Genomic DNA, 25,265 nt, shown 5'->3' with positions numbered 1-25,265 from the left:
AAACAGTGTCTTTTTAAACAGGGAAGGGTGGAGGGGCTGAAGGGAGGGCTGGGGAACGGGGAAAAATAAGAATCAAGATAAGTCAGGTAAAGGTATAAGATGCCAATGATGAATGGAACTGTACTGATACCTGAAATGTTCCAAAAAACTTAATAAAGATAAAAAATAAAGTGAGGGGATTATTTTGAGGGGCATTAGTAGCAGTATATCATTACTGTGGTGAGTTTGTAAATTTAAACGTCCAGCGTATTTTTTTATCACACCTCGTATTTGAAAAGAACATAACTAGCCCACCAATTCATGGTTTCGTGGATAATGCTTGCTTAGAGCAAATCACACAAATCTACCAGGACTGATGTGCCATCTTCCATCCTTGGGTCCCCGGTGGCATCTTTCACTCCCACCACCATATTCACATCCACAGGATAGGAAGTGAACGGCAGGAAGGGCGGAAGTAGGAAGCTGCACACGCCATTTCCACATAGGTCCCCTCAGTCACACTTAGTCACCCAACCTCAGCGGTGGCTGGGAAATTCTGCCTCTCTTCTGTGCCCATGCGGGGGTTCTATTACTAAAAGAGCAAAAGAACTGATGCTGGAGGTAAGGTAGAAGTTTCTTCCCACATAAGTGTGAGTTTAAAGCTTCCTTTAAAGGTACAGTGCTATCAATCAAAAGCAAAGCATTTCAATGTGGATGTGAGAGCAAGGCCAAAAGAATAACAGTTTTTAACAAAAGTCCTGACATTGTGGTACCTCTGAATGGTTCATGAAACTCCCTTTCTCTGACTTCTTGATACCTGAAGAAAATCCCTAGTTTTTAAGCTACTCGAAGACAATCTTTCACTTGCAGGCAAAAGAATTCTCACAGGTACTGCTGGCTTCATGGGTAGGAGATGAATCACATAGCTTGGGTTCAAAGGCAGGCATAGCCCCTTGCCTGCTGTGTGACCTTGAAAAGTTAGTTGCTTTTCCCCACTCCCCACTCTTTTCATCCCATCATCTAAAAACATGGCAGCTACTTGTGTTTTGTTTTGCTAAGCGCGCAATTTCAGAGGGTCAAGGGACTCAAACCCTCAGATCATGGTACATTTTCACTATTGGTCACACATGGCCCACTTCTATTTTAATTTTGTATCTATTTTCAGTTCCTTCCATTCCCATTTTTCCTGCCACCCTTCCCATAGCAGCCTTTCAGATGTTTTTAATGTGTAGCTTTTCTGTGTGTGTGTGTGTGTGTGTTCTTGCAAAGTGTGTCGCCATTTGTGCATGAGTATATGAAGTTACATATTGGCATTGTATTCTGATTTCTCTCAGACCATAACCATTTTGTGAGACACAGTTATGTAACTATTCGCATGCTCCCTCTTCACCTGTTTTTTTTTATTCCTTTTTTGGGGGGCGGTACTGGGGATTGAACTCAGGACCTTGCGCTTGCAAGGCAGGCAGCAGAACCACTTTGCTAAAACCCCAGCCCTCCTCCCCCTTTACTAGCTATGGTGTCCACATGACCTCCAATTCCCAACTCATAAAAACAAAAAAATGCTGTGTGAATGTCACCACACACGTCTCCACTTGGGCTTTTGGTTTTTTGTGTTTTTTGTTTTGTTTTTGTTTTTTTTAAATTTTTTTTAGAATTCCTCAAGCATTTTCATCGAGGAGCAGAACTGCTAGATCACAGGGCACAAGCACACTTCACTGGATTAAAGGCTCGCAGGTGCCCTTCAGAAAGCCTGACCCAGACTGCACTCTTCCTAGCGATGCACAAGAGAATAATCCCCATGGTCCCTGCTCCTGCTGACACTGAGCATTAGTCAGTGTTAGGGTTTAGATGTGGAGTGACCCCCAGGGACTTGTGTACTCAGGGCTCGGCCCAGTTCAGCAGTGTTCTCAGGAGGGGCTGATGAGAGCACCGACCTCATCAATGGGTGAATTAGCTGAATGGGCTCGGAGGAGGCGGCACCCAGATGGAGGAAATAGGTTACCGGGTGTGGACCGGAGAGTGTAGTATCTGGTTCCAGTCCTTTCCCTGGCTTTTCCATCCTCCCTCTGCTTCGTGGGTGCCATGAAGTAAGAAGCGTTCTTTCTCCGTGCCTTTCTGCTACTACGTTCCTACCTTGGAGCCGAGCAACCGTGGACCGAAACCTCTGAAATTGTGAGCCAGCATAAATCCTTCCCTCTACACTGAGCGTGTCAGGTTCTTTGGTCACAGCAATAGGAAGTCCTGCAATGCATCCAAATTTCTTATTTTCACTGTCTCATTGATTTAAATCTCATTGTTTCATTTGACATTTCTCTGGATAGTAGTGAGGTCGAGCACCTGTTCAAATGCTTTCAAACAAATTTTAATTATAGTACCTATTCCAAAGGGCCATTTTGTAAGTGAAAAGAACCAACATATGTGAAAAGCTTAACTTGTTGATTAATATGTAGTAAATGTCCATTAAATGCAAAATTTGAAAACCAAGATACCATGGTTTAAAATCTAATCCTATTATTATTTTTTTAGATAAAATACTTAATACACAGTAGGTACCCAATAAATATTTCCTTCCCTTGGCCTTGCCCAGCATCCCTCCTCCCACCCCTCCACTCTGGTGGAGCAGGCCCCAGGGCCTTTGCATAGCCTCACCTCTGTTGTCTTCACGGTCCCTGCTGAGGTCCTTCCGAGCCTCCTTCTGCCCAAAGAGGTTCTTCAGAATGGCACTGGCAATGGGCAGCATCATGGCGGTGGAGGCAGTGTTGCTCAGCCACATGGACATGAATGAGGTGGTCACCATCATCCCCAGGATAAGCCTGCACGACAGAGGGAGCTAGAGATGAATCCAGATCCCTGGGCCCAGGACATCCTCTGGTCCCAGCTTCCCATCCCAGAGGAATTCAACCTGTTCCTTCTACAGATGGAAAATTGAGGCCCAGAGCAGGCAAGTTAGTGGCAAAGTGGGAACCAGTAGTCTGGGTTACTTTAGAGTTAAGGAATGCTTGGCTCGGTACATTTAGGTGAACTGCGTGTTGGTATCCAAGCTCGGATCATTCTGAAGCCAGTGCAAACCTGATATTTTTCCCTCCCTTGTCTCCAAATCCTGACAACACGGGTCTCAGGACAACAGCCGGGCACAAGGATCCTGCGGTCTTGCTCTTGGCTTTCTCAGCCTCCTTCCCTCCTTCCTCTCATTCCCTGCTCACATCTGCACAGCCAGGCTTGAATGATATATAAACCCAATCCTCTGAGGATAAGAGTTCAAATCCTGGCCTGAGGGCCCAAGGCCTTGTAGAACTGGGTCCCGGCTCCCTCTCCAAGGCCATCCGCACACCCCCTCTGCATCTCCCCGACACTGCAGCCCCCACCACCTGGACAGGTGAGTGGCACACAAGGATGGTCACGGGGGCCACCTCCTGCCGCCTGAAGCTGAGCGAGCTGCCTGCTCTCGGTCGGTGGTCCCCACACCGACTCCACGAAACAGGTCCTGAGACATCGCCATTTCACAGGCCGTCATTTACAGCCTGAGCAGCCTGGTCACACTGCCCTGAAATCACCACACTGGGCCTCCCAGGTCTATTTTCAGGGGAGTCGTGGATGCAGGAGCTCCCAAGGCTTTGCCTTTGCGCCGGCGGCATCACCTTTCTGGGCTCATGGGCTGGGGTCAGCATCTTGACCCCTCTGCGAGTCATCCCTTATGCACCGTGAGGACAGCTGCGCACAGGTGACCAAGCCCTGCGCCCGGCCCACACCTGGGTTCCCTCAGTAGCTGAGAATGAACGAGTCCATGATGGCGGGGATGATGAGCTTCTTGGCCCTAATGACTGAACCCGGAAGCCGAGAAGGGTGGGCCCTCTGCCTCCCCTCGAGGGTGGGCTGTGACCCCGCTCACCTGGCCGGCTGGACCCCAACGAGCATCAGGACCTTGAGGGCGATCCGGCGGTGCAGGTTCCACTCCTCGATGGCACAGGCCATGATCAGGCCACTGAGGAAGAGGAAGTTGGTGTCGAGGAAGTACTGGGGGCAGACTTTGTGGGAGGGCAGGATGCCCAGGAAAGGGAAGAAGACGATGGGCAGCAGCGCGGTCACCGACAGGGGCAGGGCCTCCGTGCACCAGTACACCGCCATGAGCAGGATGATGAACAGGCAGCGGCCTTCCTGCGGGAGACACGGGCTCGGGCTCAGCGGGGCAGGGGGCGGGGCGGGCACCGCAGGCCCACTCCCGGGACAGCGGTGGATGGGGCAGTGTCCACGGCTTTGACCTCTGAGCCTCCTTTTGCTCAGCTATTAAATAGGGGAGCTACTTCTGCCCATCCAGAGGACTGCCAGGGGATTAAATGAAAGACCTCCCACCTTGTCTTAGAAATAAACCAAGAGGCAAGGATGGAAACAAGAACAGTTTACTCGGTGGGGGCAGAAAGTAATGGAAAGGCAGTGGGGAGGTGAAACAGAAGAAAGTGCACATGACACGTGCTCATGAGAAGGTCACCACTGTGGGCGGCTGCAGCAGCATCCTGACGGGGACCCTGGGACAACACACCTCAGAGGTCTCTTGGGAGGTGAGATGCTGGGCTTCATCCGCCATCACTGGGTACCTCAGGCCTCCACACGTGCAGGCTAAGCATGCTGTTCAGCCAGCGAAGCCCCCAAGGATGCATCAAGAAGCTGCTGGACTGTGCGGGATGGTGAGCCCCGTGGGGACATGGACGTAACCCCAAGAGCACCTAACACATCCATACAGGCACTGAGCGCAAGACCTGACCCAGTGTGTGCTCTGCAAATACGGACCATAACCAATAGCCACCAATCACTCAACTGCCACACTCACCTGTGTACCCTGGAAGACCAACAGATAACCCAGTTTGGAGAGTATGAGTGTACTATTAAGGAACTCTTGGGCTCCCTTAGACAGTTCCACATCTTTGCACTTTGAAAAAAAGGCATGAGTATGAGGCATTTATTTCCCTTTCACCTCAGGTCTATTATAAGACACCTGTGCATTCAGGCTCTGAGGCCTGGCCACCTTTGGCTCACTGGTTTCCTCTGCCCAAGGAGACAGTCCTATAAGCAAATCATTTACCTCTAAGGAGACAGGGTCTGAAATAGAGCATGGTACTGCGAGCCATGGGAACTGAGCCAGCCAGTGGAATCTGCAAAGCGCTGATCCTCAGTAACTCCTGATAATGGTACGAATATCTTTCTCTGCCCCCAAGTTGATAGCCAGTTCCCTCTGTGGTGATAAGGAGAGGTGGGCTCTGAGATGTCTAGGTCATGAGAGCTTGGCCCTTGTGAATGGGACTAGTGCCCCTCTAAAAGAGCCCTACGGGCCCTCTCTCCACCACATGACCTAGCACGTGGCAACACAGCAATAAGGCACCATCTTTGAAGCAAGAATCAAGGCCTCCCTGGGCACTGAATGTGTCAGGGCCTTGATCTTAAACATTTATCAGGCTAGTAAGTAGAGTTCTGGAGGCTCTGTGAGCAGTAAGTTTCTGTTTGTAAATATATTATCCAGTCTAAGCCATCTCATTATAGCAGCTCAACTGGACTAGATACTCCTCCTTTGGCTCTCACCAGTCCTGGTCACACCAGTGACCCCTGCAGCTTCCTCTTGCCTTTGAAGCATGTGTGGCTGATACATCCAGGAAAACACCACTCCTAGGAACCCCTCCCAGCCAAGAAGTTGGGTTGCCTTTCATGTGGGACAACAGAGGCATGTTGAACAGCATCTCCCAGAGGTACCCTGTATGTTAAGACCCTGGTGTCCCAGCAGATACCTTTTTGTTCACACAATTGTGTTACCTTCATTCTCCCCCAACAAAAAATTCCTCACAATCAAAGCTTTGTGTGAGATCCTTCTGGAGAATCAACCAACAACAGATGCCTTCTTGGAGATGATGACATCTTTCTAAGCGAGGACTTCAGGTCAACTTGGTGCAGGGAAGGAAAGGGCTGCCTTCTTGCCTGTGCTGGAAGCTTCTTTTGCATTTGAGTCAAATTCTCCAGATGGATTTGGGGCTTATCTGAGCCAAATCCAGCTAAGAAGGGCCAGCTTTGTTTATGGAACACATGCATTACTTACAAATGCTTCGGTCAGGTGGAAATAGGTATTTCTTGAGTAGTGTGGTGCTAGCATAAAAGGAGCTGTGACTCCAGACTTAGAGAAGTACTCGGGGACACCCTATATGGATAGGATCACTGGCAGGTGCATGAGCCGCATGGAGCCCAGCAAGAGGCCATAAGGAATATCTGTATCAGACACTTCAGTGTGTCATCTCAGGCCACACGAGGTATTCTCAAGGAAATGCCAAGGCCAGATAAGTTGCCAGCAAATTGTTCTTCCCACCACTACCTTTAAAATTCATAAATATACGTTGAAGGCTCTCACAAATCATGCGATCACATTTATTTGTCTTTGTTTAGCCCCGTGTTTCCAAAATACATTTGTCCATGGACTTAAATATCCCTTAAAATTCTACACAACTTCCGTTCCATGAAAAATAGCTTAGAAATGCTATCAAATTGTAACCTGCAAAGATTCAACCTCCTTTGCTTACTGTCTCCCCAACTACAATGACTGGTCCATGAGAAGCAGGTCCCTGTTTGCTTGTGTTGATCTCAGGTAGCACAGTGCCCAACAGTGTAGGGGCTTGGTATCAGTCAGTGGACAAGGGATGGACAGATGGATGGGTGGATGGATCTGTGGGTTGATGGATGGATTATGATCTTTACTCTTTGCTGAGCCCGAGGGTGGAGACTCAGGATGCAGAGAATCTCAAGAATCACAGTAAGTGAATTTTCCCTCAAGGAATTCAAAGTGTCAGTGGCTGTTGCTGCAGATTCACAAGTACAGCACTGAGCAAAAGGTCCAGTAGCAAATGTAGCTCTAAGTTCACTAAAGGACATCTGGGGGTGGATATTTAACTTAGCTTAGAAGACAAAGGGGGACAGCAGGGAAGACTTCTCTGAGGGGCTACTTGAACTGAACATGAGTAAATAAAGGTTTTTATGGAGTCCCAAGATGAAACCTTCCATTGTCTTGTATTATGTGGGTATTTATTTCTCTACTGTACTCTTCAATCCCAAGATCAATAGAGGAATCTTGAAAATTTACTCCTCTAATTCTGTCAACTTAGAGGAAACAAACTTCTTGAAAAACATAACTTAATCAACTATCAGAAAAAAGAAATAGAAAAGCTAGGGATTTCAGTGCCTACTAAAGACACAGAAACAATCATTAAAACCTTCCCTCAGGGCCCAGGATTTGGCTCAGTGGTGCCGCCACCTGCCTCACAAGCACAAGATCCCAAGTTTGATCCCCAGTACCAAAAATAAAAACAAACCCAGCACACACAAAATCATGCCAAACCCTGCTGACTTCAATGGTAATTTTTCCAAACAATGACAGAATACACATCACCACCTTGCACAAACTCAGAGAAGAAAAAAGAAGGAGCTCATCCCATTTCATTTGATGAGGCCAGGATAACCTTGACAGATCCTGACGGGCATTCTAAGAAAAGAAAATAGAATAGAGTGGTTGAGAACAGCAGTGTGCAAAGTCAACTCTGAGAAGCTCAGCAGAGAGTTGCTTTTTCTACCCTGACTTATTTCACTCATTACAGTAATAATGAGAACCACCAACATGGTTTTAGTATTTACTTAATTCCCACCTCTTATGTGTATTAATTCATTTAATGATCACAACAACCTTGACTATTACTATTACTCTCTCCCTCTTTTCAGCAGGAATTACAAAAAGACACTGATTCAGGGTATGTAGGTGACCCAGTCCCAGGGCTGAGCTGTAGCTCCTCACTAACTACAGTCTAACCAAGAATTCTAAGTTTAAAAATTTTCGCTGTCAAATACCTAAAGGACTCACAGTTCACTAACTAAGGGTCAAGATACTTACTATTTGTCAGGCACTTTTATAATTTACATGTTTTTAACTCATTCTATTCTCATAACCCTTTGAAGCATGTGTTTTTATGTCCACTTTGTTAATAAGACAACGGAGGCAGGGAATAAGTCAAGCAAGTTGTCCAAGCTTACTGAGGCAGAATTTGAATCCAGGTAATTTGACACCACAAATATATATTCTTTTTGTTGTATTGCTGGGGGCTGAACTCAGGGCCTTCACACTGAGTTGCATTCCCAGTTCATTTTTTTATTTTGAGATGGAGAACTCTCTAAATCACTAAGATGCCTAGGCTGGGCTTGAACATGCAAATCCTCCTGCCTCAGCTTGCCAGCACGCTGGGATTACAGGCCTGCATCCATTCTTTATCACAATGCCTCTTGGCACATGCATGGATGCTCTTCTTTTACCCCCCTCTAGCATGTTTTAATCTCTCACATTCCTAGGCCAAAAGAGCATCTTTCATCATCTCTGTCTTGTCCTTGTCCTTGCCCTTTCTGCCCCTCTGTCTCTTTTCTTCTGCCCCACTCTGGCCTGCATGGCCTGCTCTGAAAACCATCACATTCCCTCCTGAGCCTCTATCCCAGAAGCCTCTTCCTCTAGTTCTTGCTCCCTTTCTCTGGAAAACAATCCTGGGAACTCTGTACCTTCTCTTCGGCAACACTGCCACCACCACCACCATCACCACCAAACAATAACATAATACTAATAACCCCATGCTTATAGAGAACGTCTATGTGCCAGACATGATTCCAACTACTGTACTGTACTACCTCAGCATAACTGTGACTGTGAAGTAGGTTCCATAATTATCTCCATGAACAGGTAAGTCCACTGAGGCACAGAGTGACTCATCTGGCCAAGGTCCCAGAGCTGATGAGAGTGTGGGCAGCTGGCTGAGTGTAAGCCAGGGGTGCTGACTCCAGAGCTTCTGCTCTGCTCTTGGCACTCCTACCAGAAAAGCAGGTGTGGGAGAGGGCAAGCAGGCTCGTTCCAAATATTCAGTCTGCGTTGGGATGAATAAGCAATGAAGAATGTTTTAGCATAAGTTTGTCCCATGTAATATTTGGGATATACATGTGCTTAAAAATGATTCATTGTTTCATTTCAAAGGGAGGTGAGCATCCTGTGTTTTATCGGAACCCTGACTGGGTCCATGCCACAGACCCCAGGTGCGGTCATGAAGAGAACCCTTCTGCCTGGGCTCCACCAGAGAGGCCTGCTCCTAGGTCCTCAGAGACAAGGGTCCTCCCCTTTCTGCCCATCCCTCAGCTTCTAGACCAAAGGGCACAGAGGAAGCCTTCACTTGGAAGCAAGTTCACTTTTTTTTTTTTCAGAACTGGGCATCGAACTCAGGACCTTGTGCTTCCCAGGCAGGCACTGGCCCCACTGAGCTAAACCTCCAGCCTAAATTCACATTTGAATTGCCCCCTTGGGGAAAAACAAAAACAAAAACCCTTTCAGTTTCTGAATTGAGACCGTGTTCACATACCAAAGCCACTGGGGGTTTTGTGTCTCAAGAAAGATAGAAAGAGTCATGCATTCGCAAGAGTTTCTTCCCAAGTAATAGGGAAAGACTTTCCCCTATTGGAAGCGATACATCACAATGGCTGGGGGAAAAATGAATATGACTGTTTAAAACCTTAGCTTTATTGATCTACAGTGCACAAGCAATAAAATGCACCCACTGTCTGTCAGTGCAAGATTCAAGGAATTGTTTTTACAAATATGCATCTCATATATCACCACCCCAGCCAGATCTAGACCCAGAACACATCCCTGTGGCCCTTTCAGGCCACCTCTCACCTCTGCAAAACACCCTCCAGCTATGATATCTACCACGGGGGATCGGTCTGTCGTTTCTTGGACTTTCCATCGATTGAACTATTGCATCTGGCTGTTGTGCTCAGCATAACCTCTGTGACACTCACCCACGTAGTGGGTGCGGCGGTCCCCACTCTTATTGCTGAGTGGTGCTCTGTTCCGTTAATATGTGGTGATTCATCTGCACACACTGTGCTGAGAGACGTGTGAATTATTTCCAGTGTGGGGCTACTATGAATAAAACTGGTATGAATGTTGAATATATCTGCTTTGGGGTAACAGCCTGAGGGTGCCTGTGTGCAATGCAGCCATTCTATACATCGCACACATGGAGGAAATGCGCTGCTCAATTCTGGTGGTAAAGGTCCCCTTTCAAAGGCTCTGAGCCTCGGGCCTGCATTCTTCCCGCTTCCTCTCCTCTCCTTCCCCTGCTTCCCTTTCCCCTTCTCTCTCCTCCTCCTCTCTTCCCTCCCCTCTCCATTGCCCTCTACCCCTCTCCTCTTTTGCTCCCCCTCTCCCTCCCTCCCTTTCTTTCTTTATTCAGGATGCCTCCAACAGTACGCCGCCCACCCACAGCCCTCTGTGGAGGAGTGACCCCAGGTACAGCACATGTGCTGGGAACAGACCTAGGGGAGGCAGCAGTGGGGAACTCAACCCTCAGTCTACACAGGGCTTTGCAGCAAGTGCATTAAGCGTGCTTCACTACCTTGCTGGCTAGGGATTGGCACGGTGCCAGGGGGACCCCAAACAGCTTCCTTGCCTGGCAGAGCTTCCTGTGGGCAAATGGATTTGCCAGTTGGGTACCAGGCATCTGGTGGAGAATTAATAATTGCTGCTGCTCCACACCTCCTGACAGCCGGGAAGACAGAACTGATTTCCAGCAGCCTTCAAACTCTCCTGGAAACCTTGAAGGCAGGGACCCCAGAGCTGAGGCTGTAAAATGCCAAGGGATGTGGTGTGCTCTGAGGTCAGACTGGCCAAGTGCTCCGCCTCTGGTCTCTGCACCTGCTGTCCCTTCTGCCTGGCCTTCTTCATCCTGCCACCTGTCTGGGTCCTTGTTGTCCAGCCTCTATTCAGGGAGCCCCTCTGACGACACTAGACCGTGACCTGCCCCATATTACTGAGCTTCACTTTGGTCCAACCCTATTAGCTGAAGCTTACTGCTTATTCACTTGTCATTATCTCTCCTCAAATTCCAAGCAAACAAGCTCTTGTCTGGCTTTGTTCTCCTGTACCCTCAGTGCCTCAAGAGACATTTGTTCAATGCATGGATAAGTGATTCAAATCAGATATTACATACTCAAAGGCGGGGGTGGATGGAATGAAGAAAGTGGGCTGGCCTAAACAAATCACACCATTTTCACAAGTCGGATTTGCACTTTTGACAGTGCTGTGGGTACAGAAACCGTTATTTTCTCAGGGGGGTGTGCCCAAAGTTGATGATAATGTACAGCTGACACTGCTGAGTACAGAGGGGTGGGGTAGGGACTGACAAGTGGAGCACAGGCCCCCTTCAGATCCGCAACGGCTGCTTCTTGTTTGTTGCCATGGGAAATGTGGGTCCCAGGATGCCAGATAGCCCAACTTTTTTCAAGAGAAGGTTAAAACTATGTTTTGTAAAATCTAACAGCTTTGAAATTTTTCCCTATTAAAAGGCAAGTGTGAGCCAAAAAGAAAAAAAATGTGCCAGTGGTATCCAACCCGTGGTCACTGTTTATATGACTTCTCACTAAAATTGTTTTAATTGGTGGAGTCGGGGCTGTCTTTGGGAATTAGTGAAAACCCCATAAAAGTGCACACATGCACACACACGCACGCACAGAGGACTGAATATAATGTTAAAGTGTTCACCAGTCCCCAGGCATGGTGGTGCATGCCTGTAATTCTAGTATTTAGGAGCCTGAGGCAGGACAATTATGGTGAGTGCAAGGCCAGTCTGAAATACATAGCGAGACCCTGTCTCAAAACAAAACAAAACAAAACAAAAACAAAAACAAAAACAAAAAATGTTGACCAGTTACTAGGGAAACCAGGACTTAGCGTTGAAAATCCTTGCTCTTTTTCTAAAATTCCCGTTGTACAGGTATAAAAACTGAGCCCTAGAGAGGCTGTGATTTCGTCAGGACCACGGAGAGCGCCCGAGAAGCTCTCATCGCTCCTAGTCCTAGGTGCCATTGAAATCGTGGACGGAACTGTCTTCCTATCTTGAGAACATTTTTAATAGCTATATAATAATGATGTACCATGTATTTCATTAAACCCATCTGCAATTGTTAAAAAAAAATCGTGGACGGGAGCCCGGTGGTTCGGATTTCACTCCATTCCCACCAGATCCTTCCACGCTGAGCTGCGGTCTCCACGTTGGCACAGCAGAGTCTGCTCTGAGCAGTCAAGGGCAGGGGAGGGTCGGAGTTGGAGTCACGGGATCCCACACACTGCTCCTTTGAATTTTAACTTCTAAAGTTCAGAGGGTGGGGGAGGCATCTCATGCTGCACACTTGTTTTCTGGGTCACCTCTGGGTTAGGTGTTTGCCCCCTCACCTTTGCCCAGACATTCCCTGAAGGAAAGGAGGCTTGCTGGGATAGGTGGAGAAGTGACCCTCCAGCAGATTCCCTTTGTCCTCTCTCAAACCAGACACTTTACCTCAGAGGGTGGGGGAGGCAAGGACGAAGCCTAAGAGAAACCATTTCCCCCCTCGAAGCCAGGTGCCACAAGCAAGAAATCTCACAGATGTTGAGTTGCGAAGCAGGTGCCACAACCACTGAGCTAAATCCCCGGCTCATCGTTTCTTTCTCTTCTTTTCCACTTTATTTTGTTCGGTCTCTGGTCTGTATATCATACCCCTGATTGTGGTTTAAATGAACATTCTTTGTTCTATTCAGCACAAATACAGTAGCTCCAGGGCACGTGTAGCTATTTAAGTTTATTAAAATTAAATGGAATTTTAAATTCTAGGCTCTTAGTGACAGCAGTCACATTCAAAGTGCTCACCTGCCACGTGGCACTGGGGTCTGACATTTTGGACCAAGCAGGCACTGAACATTTCCATCATCACAGAAGGGTCTATTAGACAGAGTTCGTCTAGGAGGCCAGAGACCCTGGGGACAGTAGGGTTTGCACTGAATTCCTAGGACAAACTATGGAATTCTCTCAACCTGAGTTTGTTTCTTTGCAAATTGGGAATAATCATTTTGGGATGTCAAAGTCGTAGAGGATGCCATTAGGGTAAATGTATACAAAAGCGCTTTGAAATGCCTACTTGATGGAAAGTTATCTTAGGTATGGGGTTATGAATAAATCTGTACTTACTCATCGCTCTGTTTTTGTGAAATTTAACAACAGATGTGCATTTTTTAAAAAGATATCTTTTGAGTGGAAATTTAATATATTTGGTGAAATACTTAGGTTATACCTTCCCTGAAAAAGAATAGATATTTAATTATTGTACAGCAGAAATATGGCTTTTTCCAGCCTGGCTTCTTCCCCTTATAGCTCACTCGAACCTTTCACCTGGATAGCTGTAAGATGTCTGTTTAGGTTTTGGCTCTATTAACATGATCTCAGTATATCTCAGTTTTGAAAGATCGCTGTAAATCTTTTTGTGGGAGACAATAATATGTTCTTTCAGTCTGTACCTGTTTTAGTTTTTTGTCTCAGAGAAGTTTTCTTCTATCGAAGACTCTAATATTTTCTGTTTTATGTTGTTTTCTTCTCTGGAGATACCAATTATGCAGATGTTGGATTCCCTTTGTCTTCCATATTCATCACTTTTCTTCTCTCCCACTGCATTTTGTTCAATCTTATTTAGCCCGCACGCCATACCCCTGATTATGGCTTAAATAAACATTCTTGCTTTTATTTATTTAATTACTTTGCTATTTCTAATATGGGTTTTATAACATAAGGGCTTTATTTTTTCTTTTTCTTTTTTTACTCGGCACTGCTCTCTCCCTCTCCCTCTCCCTCTCCCTCTCTCCCTCCCCGCCCCTCTCTCTGTTCTTTCTTTTCCCTTTGGTTCTGAAAATCACACTCCAGTATTCCCACATGCTAGGCAAGTGCTCTTCACCAAACTACAACCCCAGCCCCTTTTGACCTTTTTATTTCTTGTTCTGAGACTTGTTTTAGAAAGGCTATCATTTCTCTAACACGTTTTGTATCTTGCAGAGAATTATCTGAACAGTTCCACCCACTTCATAACACCTCTTTCAGTGTGTATTCTTTGTTTACTCTCCATTTTATGTGCCTGTTCACCTCACTTTTCACACTATCTTTTCATAGATCCTGTGGCAGGCACTCATCACAGAACTGGCTCCACAGATGTCTCACTTGGCTCACCCTCCTCCTGGCCCTGGAGGGGAGCAAGGACCGGGTGGAAGTAGGTGGTTGGTCACAGTGCATGATTCAGCCCAAACCCTGCCAATCAACCCAGACACACTCATTGCTTTGCTTACAGGAAGACTTATAATCTCCCCACCACAGAAATCCCACATTCCTGGGCTTAGCCAATACGTTAGCACAGGGATTAAAGTCTGCAGGCCAAGCATGCAGAGGTGGGGAGGGCAGGAGAGAGAAAGAAAACGCCATGTCAGGTGGTTAATTTTTGAGCTGGGGAATGATTTCCCAGCAGACACACGGCAGCCTTCTCCCCAGTGCCCAGCTTGCTTGTGCCTTCCACCCAGGAGAGAAAAGACAGAGTCTATCTCTTCTCCAGGCCCAAGGGCAGGGACTTTAAGGACACTGTATCCTCCACTATGGTCTCCTTCCCTGGCCCCTGCTCTTCTGGGCTATAGCAGATATGTTGTCAGGGGCTGGGCTGTGGCTGGGCTCTTGCCAGGTAGAGAGCTGGCCAGCCCTTCATGGAAGAGGCCCCAGGGCAAAGCCCACAGTACAGCGATGCCTCTCTTCCACTTCCCCAAGGCACACTCCCCAGAGTGCATGGGGCAGTCCTGAACTTGGGACTACACTCACTCCATGGTATCTTCCGCCAGCCCAGGAAAAGGCCACCCCTCCAGGGTCATGCAGCATTTGAAGTCCTGGGGCTCAGCACCCGCCACTGGGGTGTGTGATCTTGGCCCAGCCACTGCCCACTCTGACCTCAGTTTGCTCGCACATAGAACAGCAATGACGGCATCACAGACTCACCGCTGTGGTCTGGTGCCCCAAGAAACACAGCTGTGAGGATCCACGGGGAGAGCTGTGGACAGGGAGCTGGGGACTGGGGTTGAAAACTAGACCCGCACCCAAGAAGCAGAGTATCCTAGGGGCTATCAGTTGGCATTGGATGTGAGACTCCCTGAGTCTCACATCCAATGCTTCTACCATTTCTAGAGCAAGTGATTTAATCCTCTTCTCAGTTTCCTCATCTGTGTAAGGAGAGTGATGGTAATACTGATAAGAATTCCATGGTTCTGCCACCTGACTCCCAAGCACAAGGTCCTGAGTTTGATCCCCAGTACCAAAATAATAATAATAATAATAATAATTCCAACCTCATAGAATTCTTGTGACAACTAAATGTGGGAGTGTAGACTGCGTGATGGGAGCAGTGCATGGCACAGAACAGGACCCCCACACACCCTCACACATTGCTGCCCACTTCCCACAAGTTTCCTGACTTTGAGCTCATCTCTTGCCCTCTTTGCATTAGATGTTTCATCCTAATGATCCCTAAGGCACTTCCGGTCTGCTGTTTGGGGATGAAATCAGTGATTCTAGGTGCTACGTAGATACCAATGTACATCACATGCAAGACTGGGGGTGACAAGAGAGAACCCAACAGAACCCTGTGTGTGAGTCCAAGAAACACCTCGGAACTGCCACCTGGAAGGGGGGTGGTTGTGAATGACAGCAGTTGAGGCCAAAGGACAAGGCCAGGAGTTGCACAGTCCCACACACAAACCCAGCTCCCCGCTGTACAAGCTGCAAGCTTCCGACAGAAGCTAGGGTGTGAAGTAGGCCCTCTTTGGAGAACACTGGACGGAGATGAAAGGCGTGTGGATGTGGCCAAGCTTCAATGGTGGGTGCTCGTGGGATCATTCCCCCACCCCAGCCTCGTGAGCAGCTGCCTCTGTCGCCACAGTGCCACACCAGAGGTATGGGAGGTGGCTGCATGCACTAAGCACTTACTACATGCCAGGCATGGTCCCCTGGGTTCCTTTATTGAACTCCACTCAGTGCCAGGAGGCGGCTACACATCCCTGTACAGTTGATTCAGTTGCCATGGCTCTGAGAGTCTACAGGAGGTGCTCAGAGTCACGCTGCCTCAATGTGGAGGACAGAAGAGAGTAGTGGAAGGCTCAGTGAATGCCAGGTGCTCAGCCGCACTATAGCACACATTTCCTCACCACCACAGCCCTGGGCACAGAGAGGTTCGGCGGCTTCTCTGCATGCATGTGCACATCTAGCAAGGGACAAAGCCATGCTCCCACCATGGTGGTCTAAGCCCAGGGCCCTGGCCTTGGTTCTTCTGCGATGAGGAGCACGGTGTAGGGCACTGCCAGAATTTACCAGGCACTTGCTCTGTGCAGGTGCTGTGTGCGTTATGGTTACTCTGCCTTTAGCTCCTCCCTATTCTGCTAGGTTCTGTGGGAGGAAACCAAAGGACAGACTCCTGCTGCACAGAAAGTGCTTTGCAGCCCTTGCCATCCTACCTGTGTCTGTTCTTTTGGACTTGCCAAAGGGAGAGACTAAGGGGTGGAGGCTAAGCCGGGGGCAACCAATCATCTGGGCCCAAGATGATTGGGGAAGAGGCAGTGGGGAGAGGGGACCCTTCCCAGAAGACCTCTGGGCCCCGCAGCCTGTGTCCTCTATCGTGCTCTGGAGCCAGTGTTAGACCCCTGGACCCATTAGCAGATGTTCTGACAAGTTCAGGCTCTCACAACCACTCATTAAAAGTGTTCGCAGGGTGGCTCACACCCTGCGGCTGCCAAGCCTCAGTAATCATTCACGAGCTGGCGGGTGGGTAGGGATGGGCAGGAGCACCCAGCCCAGCAGTGCCCACGGCCTGACTTGGCCCCAGGAGGACTCAACACATGCTTTGGGGCAAAGAAGCTGACTCACTGTGTGACCTTGGGCAGCTGTTCCCCCCCCCTCAGTGCCTCAGTTTCCCTGGCTGCCCAGCAAATCCTTCAGCTCCCAACATGAAGTGAGGAGGCAGCAACTATAGGCCCCACCCCTTTGGCGCAGGGGTGGCCTGGCCTTTTGGGAGGCTCTCACAGGCTGCAGTGGAAACCCATATTAAGTCACCTGGCGAGATGAGACTTTACAGCCCGTCTAGAGGTGGGCGTGGCGGCGCATGCCTGTAATCTCAACACTCTGGGTAGCTGAGACAGGAAGAACACAAGTTTGAGCCCAGCCTGCGCAATTTAATGATTTAATGAGACCCTGCCTTAAAAACAAAAAAAACTAGACTTTTCTAGAGGACCTCTGTGAGCAGGGACCAGAAGCCAGGGTTCTGGGCGAGGCTGCCTTCAGGACTGAGGAAGGTCACTGGCTGTTCCTTGAACACCACCGTGCTCTCGCCTCCTCCTGGAGGGCTTTTTCTCTCTAGATGTCCAGGATCACTCCTTTGCCTCCTTCTTACCAGTCTGTGCACAGGTGCTCCTGTTCCAGCGCAACTCCCTGACTCCGAGCTTGGACCGCCCATCCTCAGCTCCCTGCTCCTTCTCTCCCGCACACAGCATTGCATGACGCACTGTAGCACACTTCTGTATCACGGGTCTGCTCTTCTGTCTCCCCCTCTAGAATGTCAGCAATACGAGGACTTGTGACTGGGGTTCACTGCCACGTCCCCTTGGAAGAGTAGCTGGTGCCTAACCGGTGCTCATTTAATACTTCTTGACTATGTGAGTCCTTTAGGACAGTGCTCGGCACGTGAGAGACACTGAAGAAGGAATTGTTTTGATGCTGTATTCCTCTAAGACCTGTTTATTAAGCACCTGCAATGTGCCAGGAGCTGAGGGTACAAGGATGAACATGACAGACAGGGCATCTATTTATACCCAACTATTTGCAGGAACTTTAGGGTCCTCAACACTGTCCCACGGGGTACATTGACCCATCTGTCAGATGAGGAAAAGTGAGGCTGGGAGCACAGCGCCCTGCTTCCCCTCACAAAGCAGAGACACCGGGGCTACATCCTGCACAGCCCCCGCTTCTGGACACTGGGGTCTGCCTGTCCCGTCCCCAGTCCCTGCTGTCCAGTCAGCCCACGCAGCCCCACCCAGGCATCCTGGGAAACTTGGGATGGGAAGTGGCCCTGGCTGCTGGCCTGGCCCGCAGAGTCCCCAACCCCCTCTGACACTGAGCCTGCACTGCTCACGGTCCCTGGGCTCTGGGATTTGGGCCAAGAATAAGAACGACACACGGAGCGGGGGATGAAAAAGAATGAAGCCGTGTTAGGGACACGCACCAACTCTCCCAGGAGGAATGTGATCATCGTGTACTCAGACAGGGACTAATAAAATAAAGGCTGAAAAAGAAATGCAGTAATGGCACACACCACAACATGGATGCACCTCAAAAACACCAGGCCATCACCAAAAAATGCATACCATTACAGGAATTGTCCCAAATAGGCAAACTCGGAGACAAAAATAGATTAGTGGTTGTCCAAGCTGGGGAGGTGGCAAATGTGGTTTCTTTGGGTGATAATGAAAATGTTCTGAAATTAGACTACCTGTTGTTTGCTCAACTCAAAATATACTAAAAATCATGGAGTTGTACATTTTATTGTGTGTAAATTGTTTAAATAAAGTCATAAAGAAAAAAAAGACCAAGAATAATAAGGGAATTCCCATTGAGACTTTTCTCTGAACAAGCACTATCTCATTTAATTTTCCCAGCGGCCCCTAGGAGGTGATCTTTATTCCATTTTTAGGGGAGGAAACAGAGGCCCAAAGAATCCAGAGCCCACTGAGCAAGGGGAGGGTCCTGGCGGGCACACAAACCAGCTTGACCCGCTCTAACACACTGCAGACCACCAGGTCTATGGGATCATTTCTATTGCCCATAATCTGTTGTGTGCCAGGCATGGCACCAATCATCTTAGGTGTAGGAGCCACTCCTCTCAACATCCCTGCGAGGTAGGTGCTATCAGAGCTCTCATTTTACAAAGGAGGAAGCTGAGGCACAGAGAGGTAAGTAACTTGGCCATAGTCAGGAAATGGGAGAGAGACCTGGAGCTCAGGAAGCTAAAGTTCATCCTCTCACAGTGCTGCCCCTCCATAGCCCTCCCACAGAAGTGAGTCTGGGTGACACAATGGCCCGGGAAAGGCAGGCTTCCTTTCCAGAAAAAGAAAACTGAGGTCTGAAGCAAGTCCCACCCCCATAGCAAGGAAAATGTCAGGAGCAGAAAAGAGTCAGGTCTTCCGGGTCGGCTGACAAGGTCCACTCAGGACCCCCAACAGGAAGTGGCTGCAGTCAGGCACCACACTGGGCCTCTGCCAGGTGCCCAGGCCTGGATGCCCCAGGCCTCCAGCAGACGTGGGCGGAGAAGACAAGTCCTCAGGGCTCACTGCCCAGTAAACCCAGCCCTTCTCTATTTTATAGCAGAGCAGCTCCGTGGGGAATTCTCCTGAATGCTTCCTCCAGGGAAGTCTGAGGGGCTACAGATGGGGCAGGAAGTAGTTAAAGGGGCAGGAAGAATTTTCCCTCCTCCCTCTACTCCTCACCCCAGGCCCTAGAACCAATAGCTTTCAGTGCTGGTCAAGAGAGGAAGGTACAAGGGCCAGGGTAAGGCCAAGGGACAGCCCAGGCTGTGGGAGGAGGAACAAAGCTGTCTTTTGTTATTTTCCCAAGGGGAAGGCACTGTCCTACCCACAAAGAGCCCAGGGGACAAAGGACCGGCTGGCATCTGGGGAGGGCTTCATGGAGCCTGGGATGCACCCCACGTCTCCTTCTGTTTCTTTGTTTTGTCAGGGCTGGGCATGGAACCCAGGGCCTCACACGTGCTGGGCAAGTGTTCCTCTGGAGCTGCACCCCCAGCTTCTCCCTCCCAGGCCCTCAGCAGCCAGGCTGTGTGCCCACAGCATGTTGCCTCCAGGAGCACATGATGGCACCTGCCCTGCAGGGCTGGATGAAGGCACGCAGGTCAGGGGCTCCGAGGGTATCCCAGGCCTGAGCATCCCCAGTGGGGCGCCCTCCTGTGCATTGCAGGGTGGATAACAGCACTCCGGGCTCTGCCTATGAGATGCTGGTAGCTCCTCACCCCAGTTGCAACAATTGAACTTGTCTCCAGATATAGCCAATGTTCCCCGGGAACAAATGTGCTGAAGACACAGCAGGCGCTGGGTCAGGGAAGGCAGCCAGGAAGTTTGGGGCTTTTTGTTAAGCATCCTCTATTTCTATCATACTTACTTTATCAGATGAGAAAACAGGCACAGATGTTAAGTACCTAGCCAGAGGACACACGGTTGGTCAAAGTCAGGCTTTGAACCCAAGCAGTGGGATGCAAACTCCCCTCTCCCGTGCTTGAGGCTTCCTACAGTCCAGGCTCCAGGGCGCTCCGTGTCTGAATGCCCATCTCTCCTCAGGAAAGCCTTCCTCAACGTTCTCGCCCTATCCTGCAGAGGAGCTGCTCCTTCCCCCTTGCCTCTCCTCAGCCAGGAAGGAGCAGGAACATTTACCGAGGCAGGGGCATCAGCTCACCATGCACACAAGGGCTGTGGGGTACCACGTGTGTGGTTCCACCTCACTGAGCCTCAGCCTCCTGTTCTGTAAAGTGAGCCCAGCAGTCCAGGGTCAGACAGTGGGGCTGAGGACACAGACTCTGAAGCCAGGATGCTGGGGTGTGAATCCCAGCTCAGCCGCTTTTCAGCCGTGGGAGCCTGGGCCAGTGACCGAATCACCTCATGCTTCAGTTTCTTTATCGGCATCCACAGATAGTAACGCCTGCCCCTCAGAGTCCTGAGGAGCATCAGTGAGCCAAGAAGTACATCCTACATGCACAGAACCTTGCTCAGGCCTGAGGACATTCTAGAGGGTTCTCTTCCAGGTAGCTCTTACGAAGTCCCTGGGGTGAGAGAAGAGAGTACGTGGCCCAGGACATCAACAAACTTGAGCTTGCTTCCTCTAGCCATTGAGGGACTGACATTTTCCTGGAGGGGAGCCTCGCATGGTTGAAGATAAATGTCTCTGTACAGCTTGCTGACAACCCTCTCCCAAAGGGGATGAGAGCAAAAGGGAAGGGAACTCCTCCTCCTTCGTCTCCTGTTCTTCCTCCTCCTCCTCTGAATTTCAAGGACAAGCAGACAGGGCAGAGGGACTGGAACCCCTATTTTGCAAATAACAGCAACAGCAGGGATGCTTTCCTGAGCACCTACTACATGCCAGGCCTTCAGGCTTTCCCGACACATGGCTGTCACCATGCCCGCTTTACGGATGAGGAAACTGAGGCTCATGGGAGGGGAGCAGTTTGCCAGGAGGCCTTGTGCATCTCTTCCTGACGCTCCTGGGTGGAGCAGTTGGGGCACACGTGTGAGACTTGTTCCAGGGCCCAGCACGCTTGACCCTGGCTGGGGTGCTGACTCTGGGTCTTCAAGGTCTGGGGTTGTCAGGAAATCCTGTGATCTGTCCAGAGGGCACTGTCCCACGGAGCTGGGTCAGGAAACGCAATCTTGCTCCCTGTGGCGTCCCCGGGAACCCTGTTTACACACCTGGCAGGACTCGGGGAAAGCAGAAAGTTGGCAGGGGCTCAGAGGAACAGCTCAGCAGCCAAGGGCTCAGTGCACCCACTTGGGTCCAGGCAGCAGGTCAAACCTGGTAGGGAGGACTTATGGGGCTGTGGGATGAGAGCTGTTGGGGCTGCCATGCTGAGATGAAGTCCCCACTCCGGGCCTCAGTTGTCCCAACTGAAAAGAGAAACGGCTGAAAACACTGATTTTGGCTCAAATGGTCCACAAATCCAGACCCGATCTGAGATTTTTAAAAGCGCGTGTGTCCTGAAACTTCAAGTTCACTCATTCAGTGCTTGTTTGCTGAGCGCATACTATGCGTTTGATGTTGTTCTGGATCATGGAGTTGCCAATGGGAACACGACTGACATGGACCCTGCCCTTATGCTGCCCACTGGGAGAGGCGGGCGCCGAACAAAGAAATGATCGTTTCAGGCCGAAATTAATAAATGCCATGAAAGCAATAAAACAGGAAGCTGTTTTCGAGAGGGCTTTGTGGGATGAGGGGGCCAAGTGTTCTTGCAAGGGACTCACCGAAGAGAGCTCCTAGGAGAAGCTGCCACGGGCGCTACGACTAAATAACCAGAGAAGGTGAGGAGCAAAAGCATCCCAGGGAACAGCAAGTGTAAAGCAGAGGCAGGAAAGCCCTGGGCAGGTCTGAAGAACCAAAAGGCCTAGCAGGCTGAAGCCCAGGGAGAAGAGGAAGGCGCTAATCCCGATTTCTAGTTTCTGTATTTGACGCTTGGACACCCTGAAGGGGCTGTGCCTCTCGGGGTTAGCCAGTCCCGAGAGATGGTTACCCACTAGGCTGCAAGCAATGCTTTCCTGTGCAAACCAGACAATCGAGACCCCACTCCCTGACTACCCTCGTCACCCAGGGCCAGGTGCCAGACAACTGGACAATGAGAGAGGTCCCTGTGCCCCAGACTCCCTCGGATTCTTCAGTGTTCCGGGAGCCTCGGTCCCTTCTCTCTGCACCTCACCCCATCCAACTCAAATGATAGACCCACCCAGTCAGGAAGCCCTCTTGGCCTGCCAGCCTGGCCCTAGAGCTTTAAGGTAGCCACAGAGCTTGTCCCATCACTGGATTTCCTGCACCCAACACCATCTCTCAAATGACCCTAGGATCATTCCCAGAGTGCACCTGCACAGAAAGGTAAAGACTCTTTCCCTGAGTCACATAGCTTATCAGGGCAGGGGCCAGAGATGAGCTCATACCCAAAGGCATCCAAAGCCTGGAGTTTCTTCACCAAGCCCAGATCTCTCTTGCATCCCAAGAATGGAGGGCTCACAGGTTGGGACGCGTCTGTGCACTGTGGACAATGAGCACACCAGAGTTCAGGGCAGAGATGAGGCTGCATTGGCCACTCCCCTCCTGGAAGCAGCGGTCTTGGGAATGGTACCACCATGGACTCGTGTCCTGTTGCTGCTGTAACAAATTATCCAAAATGTAGGGATTTAAGGCAACACAAGGGTTTCAGTGACACTGCTTTAGAGGTGGGAAGTCTGACCTTGTTTTTACGATGCTAAAGGCAAGGTGTCACCAGGCTGGTCCCCAGGGAAGCACCAGAAGAGGCTCCACACTTGGGCCTCCCCAGCCGGGAGGTCGCTTGCATCCCTCAGACATCATCTGGTTCCCTTCGGCTCTGCCTCCTCCTCCGGTGAGGACCCTTGTGAACGCACAAGGGCTCACAAGATCATGACGATGCACCCATCTCCCTCCCGCCAGGTCCCCTTCCCAGACCCACTGAGGCACACAGGCTAGGGAACTGGGCCACCATCTGCAGTACTGAGGACACCACGGAGCTGGGGCTGACAGCCAGCCTCACTCACACCCTTGTCAGAAGAGGAAGAGGAGTCCTAGTAGTTAGTAGCAGTGTGAACATTGCTTAACTTCTTGGCGCCTCTCTTCCCTCATCTGTAAAAATGAAGACAGTCACTATTGCTATTTCTTCAGGCTGCTATGGAACATAATGGGCTAAAATGCGTACGGCAGGCAAAGCAGCACATGGTGACGTGCAGGGGGTGGGAGTGTGGCTGCTGTCAAGATGCAACATCTGTGTCTTCTCAGAACAGACCCATCCAGGGGGTACAGGTTCTCTCCACTTCACAAATGAAGGGACCGAGGCCCGGAAACTCCAGGAGAATCCTGCCCTCTTTGTCATTTCAGAGCCAAGGCCCAAGTCCAGGTTACCCAACTGCAGGGTCCGAGCACTTTTCATCATGTAACCTCGGAGCCTCAGTTTCCTGGTCTGCAAAATGGGAACGCCAAGGTGCACCTTCCGCGTTGAGTTTAAAGGAAACATTTACATCACAGGCACAAGAGATTCGATTTCATGGAGCCCAGTTAGTAAACAAGAGGAAAGCTGACCCCGTGGTCATGTTGTAAAGGAAGAATTTGAGGCCCAGGGAAGTAAAGTGGCCTGTTCAAGCTCACAGAGCAAGTCTGTAAAATGAGAATCCAGCTCTGACCCAAAGCCTAAGCTTGGGAATGAAATGGGCATTATGCTGGAATTAGACACATGTCAGAAAATGGGCCCCTGACCTTTCAGGCGTACTCCAGTCCCTGAAGAGATTCCTATCCCAGGGCAAGTCTGCCACGAGCCCAAATGACACTTTCATTCAAACTAGAAAGGGCTCTTTCTCATATGGCACTGGGGCACATGTGGCACAGGGGTGCAGGTTGGTTCGGCCTCACTCATCTCCTCAAGGCCCTTGTTCAGTGCACAACCTACACAACATCCTACAGCAGCTCCACCTAGAACATCCCCAAACTCCTCCTCTGCAAAGCACCCTTCCAGTCGCTGTGAGCACCACTGCTCCCAGCGGATACAAGGCAGGAAAAGGAGGCAGACTTTGCAAACAGATGGGACGGGTGCTTCTTTGCAAGCCTGTTTTAACAGTCTTATATGCGCCCTCCACCTATCCAAGGCCACCCCCCAAATCTCCCAAGTTAGCCGACCTTGAAGGCAGGCCCTGGCAGCCCCCTGTCTTCCGGAGCCTTGAGTGGATCCCCAGTGGCCCTGGAGATTCTGGCTGCTGCATTCCAGGCTTCAGCTCCCTCCTCGTCTCCCTCCTAGCCAGAAGACAGAACGCAAGAACGGTTCTGCCAGGACCTGCTGCGCAGCAGACTCCCTGCAGACTGGCTCCTCTCTCGAGCACAGTGACTTCGTGGACATCACACTAGTGGCATCTCTGGCCTAGAGATATCACCATGGTGGGAAACCAGGTCCAGTGAGGGACAGTGGCCTGGCTCAACACCACGCATCGTGACCTTCTTTCCTCCTCTTATTACCTACAGTTTTCCAAAACTTTATAGGACTCCACATGTGAAACACGGCCCGTATCAGTGGCCCAGGATGCCTGAGTGACCTAGAGGCTCAGAAGTGACCAGGTGGCACTGGGAATGGGGCACATGCTGCAGATACTTATCTTGGAGCTGCATTTTTATTCAGAGAGAACATTTTAAAGTTAGACCGCCAGCCTCTGGGGACAGCACAGGTTGGGGCGAGATAGGAGCAGCCTTGCCATTGCCTGCACAGACCAAGCCCCTTGTCGGCAAAAAACAGAGCAGTGCTCTCTGAAGGTGCTTTTGTTCACATCGTTCCTCAGGGGAGAAGTGTGTCAGTTCTCAACATTGTCCAGAATATAGCTATAGCAATTCCATAGGGTGTGACGTGCGGGAGGGACTTCAGGAATGCCACAGAGATCTGGAAGAAGCTCAGCATCCCAGGTCCCGGCAGAAGGACCAGCTGATAGGAGGCCCTGCCTCATCAGCCACTTCGAGGCAGTGACATCTAGGGCCACACAGAGCCCCCACCAGGGAACTACAGGGCACAAGGAGTGGTCCCGGCTCATTTATGACCAAAGA

General features: G+C 50.0%; 1 protein-coding gene across 9 annotated transcripts in view; it reads right to left on the bottom strand.

Moving 5' to 3' along the window:
- The window catches only part of Slc13a3 (solute carrier family 13 member 3), a 69,369-nt gene extending 44,955 nt beyond the window's left edge, over positions 1–24,414 (bottom strand). For 2 of the 9 annotated variants that reach the window (XM_010626234.3, XM_010626229.3), the window contains exons 1-4: positions 4,805–4,829; positions 3,869–4,134; positions 2,629–2,792; positions 2,113–2,220 (exon numbers count right to left, since the gene is read on the bottom strand). In XM_010626234.3, coding sequence (XP_010624536.1) covers positions 2,113–2,220; positions 2,629–2,792; positions 3,869–4,104 — 508 coding nt within the window. In that variant the 5' untranslated portion in view covers positions 4,105–4,134; positions 4,805–4,829. Of the gene's footprint in view, positions 1–2,112; positions 2,221–2,628; positions 2,793–3,868; positions 4,135–4,804; positions 4,830–22,612; positions 22,637–24,356 lie in introns of those variants that run through there. The other 7 variants (XM_010626233.1, XM_010626227.1, XM_010626231.1 and 4 more) reach the window with 5 other exon arrangements.
- Positions 24,415–25,265: the final 851 nt, after the last annotated feature.

This window comes from Fukomys damarensis, unplaced genomic scaffold (assembly GCF_012274545.1).
Source record: "Fukomys damarensis isolate Sample0158 unplaced genomic scaffold, DMR_v1.0_HiC HiC_scaffold_22, whole genome shotgun sequence".
Classification (NCBI taxonomy): Eukaryota; Metazoa; Chordata; class Mammalia; order Rodentia; family Bathyergidae; genus Fukomys; species Fukomys damarensis.
This window is presented reverse-complemented; position numbering and strand designations above follow the sequence as displayed.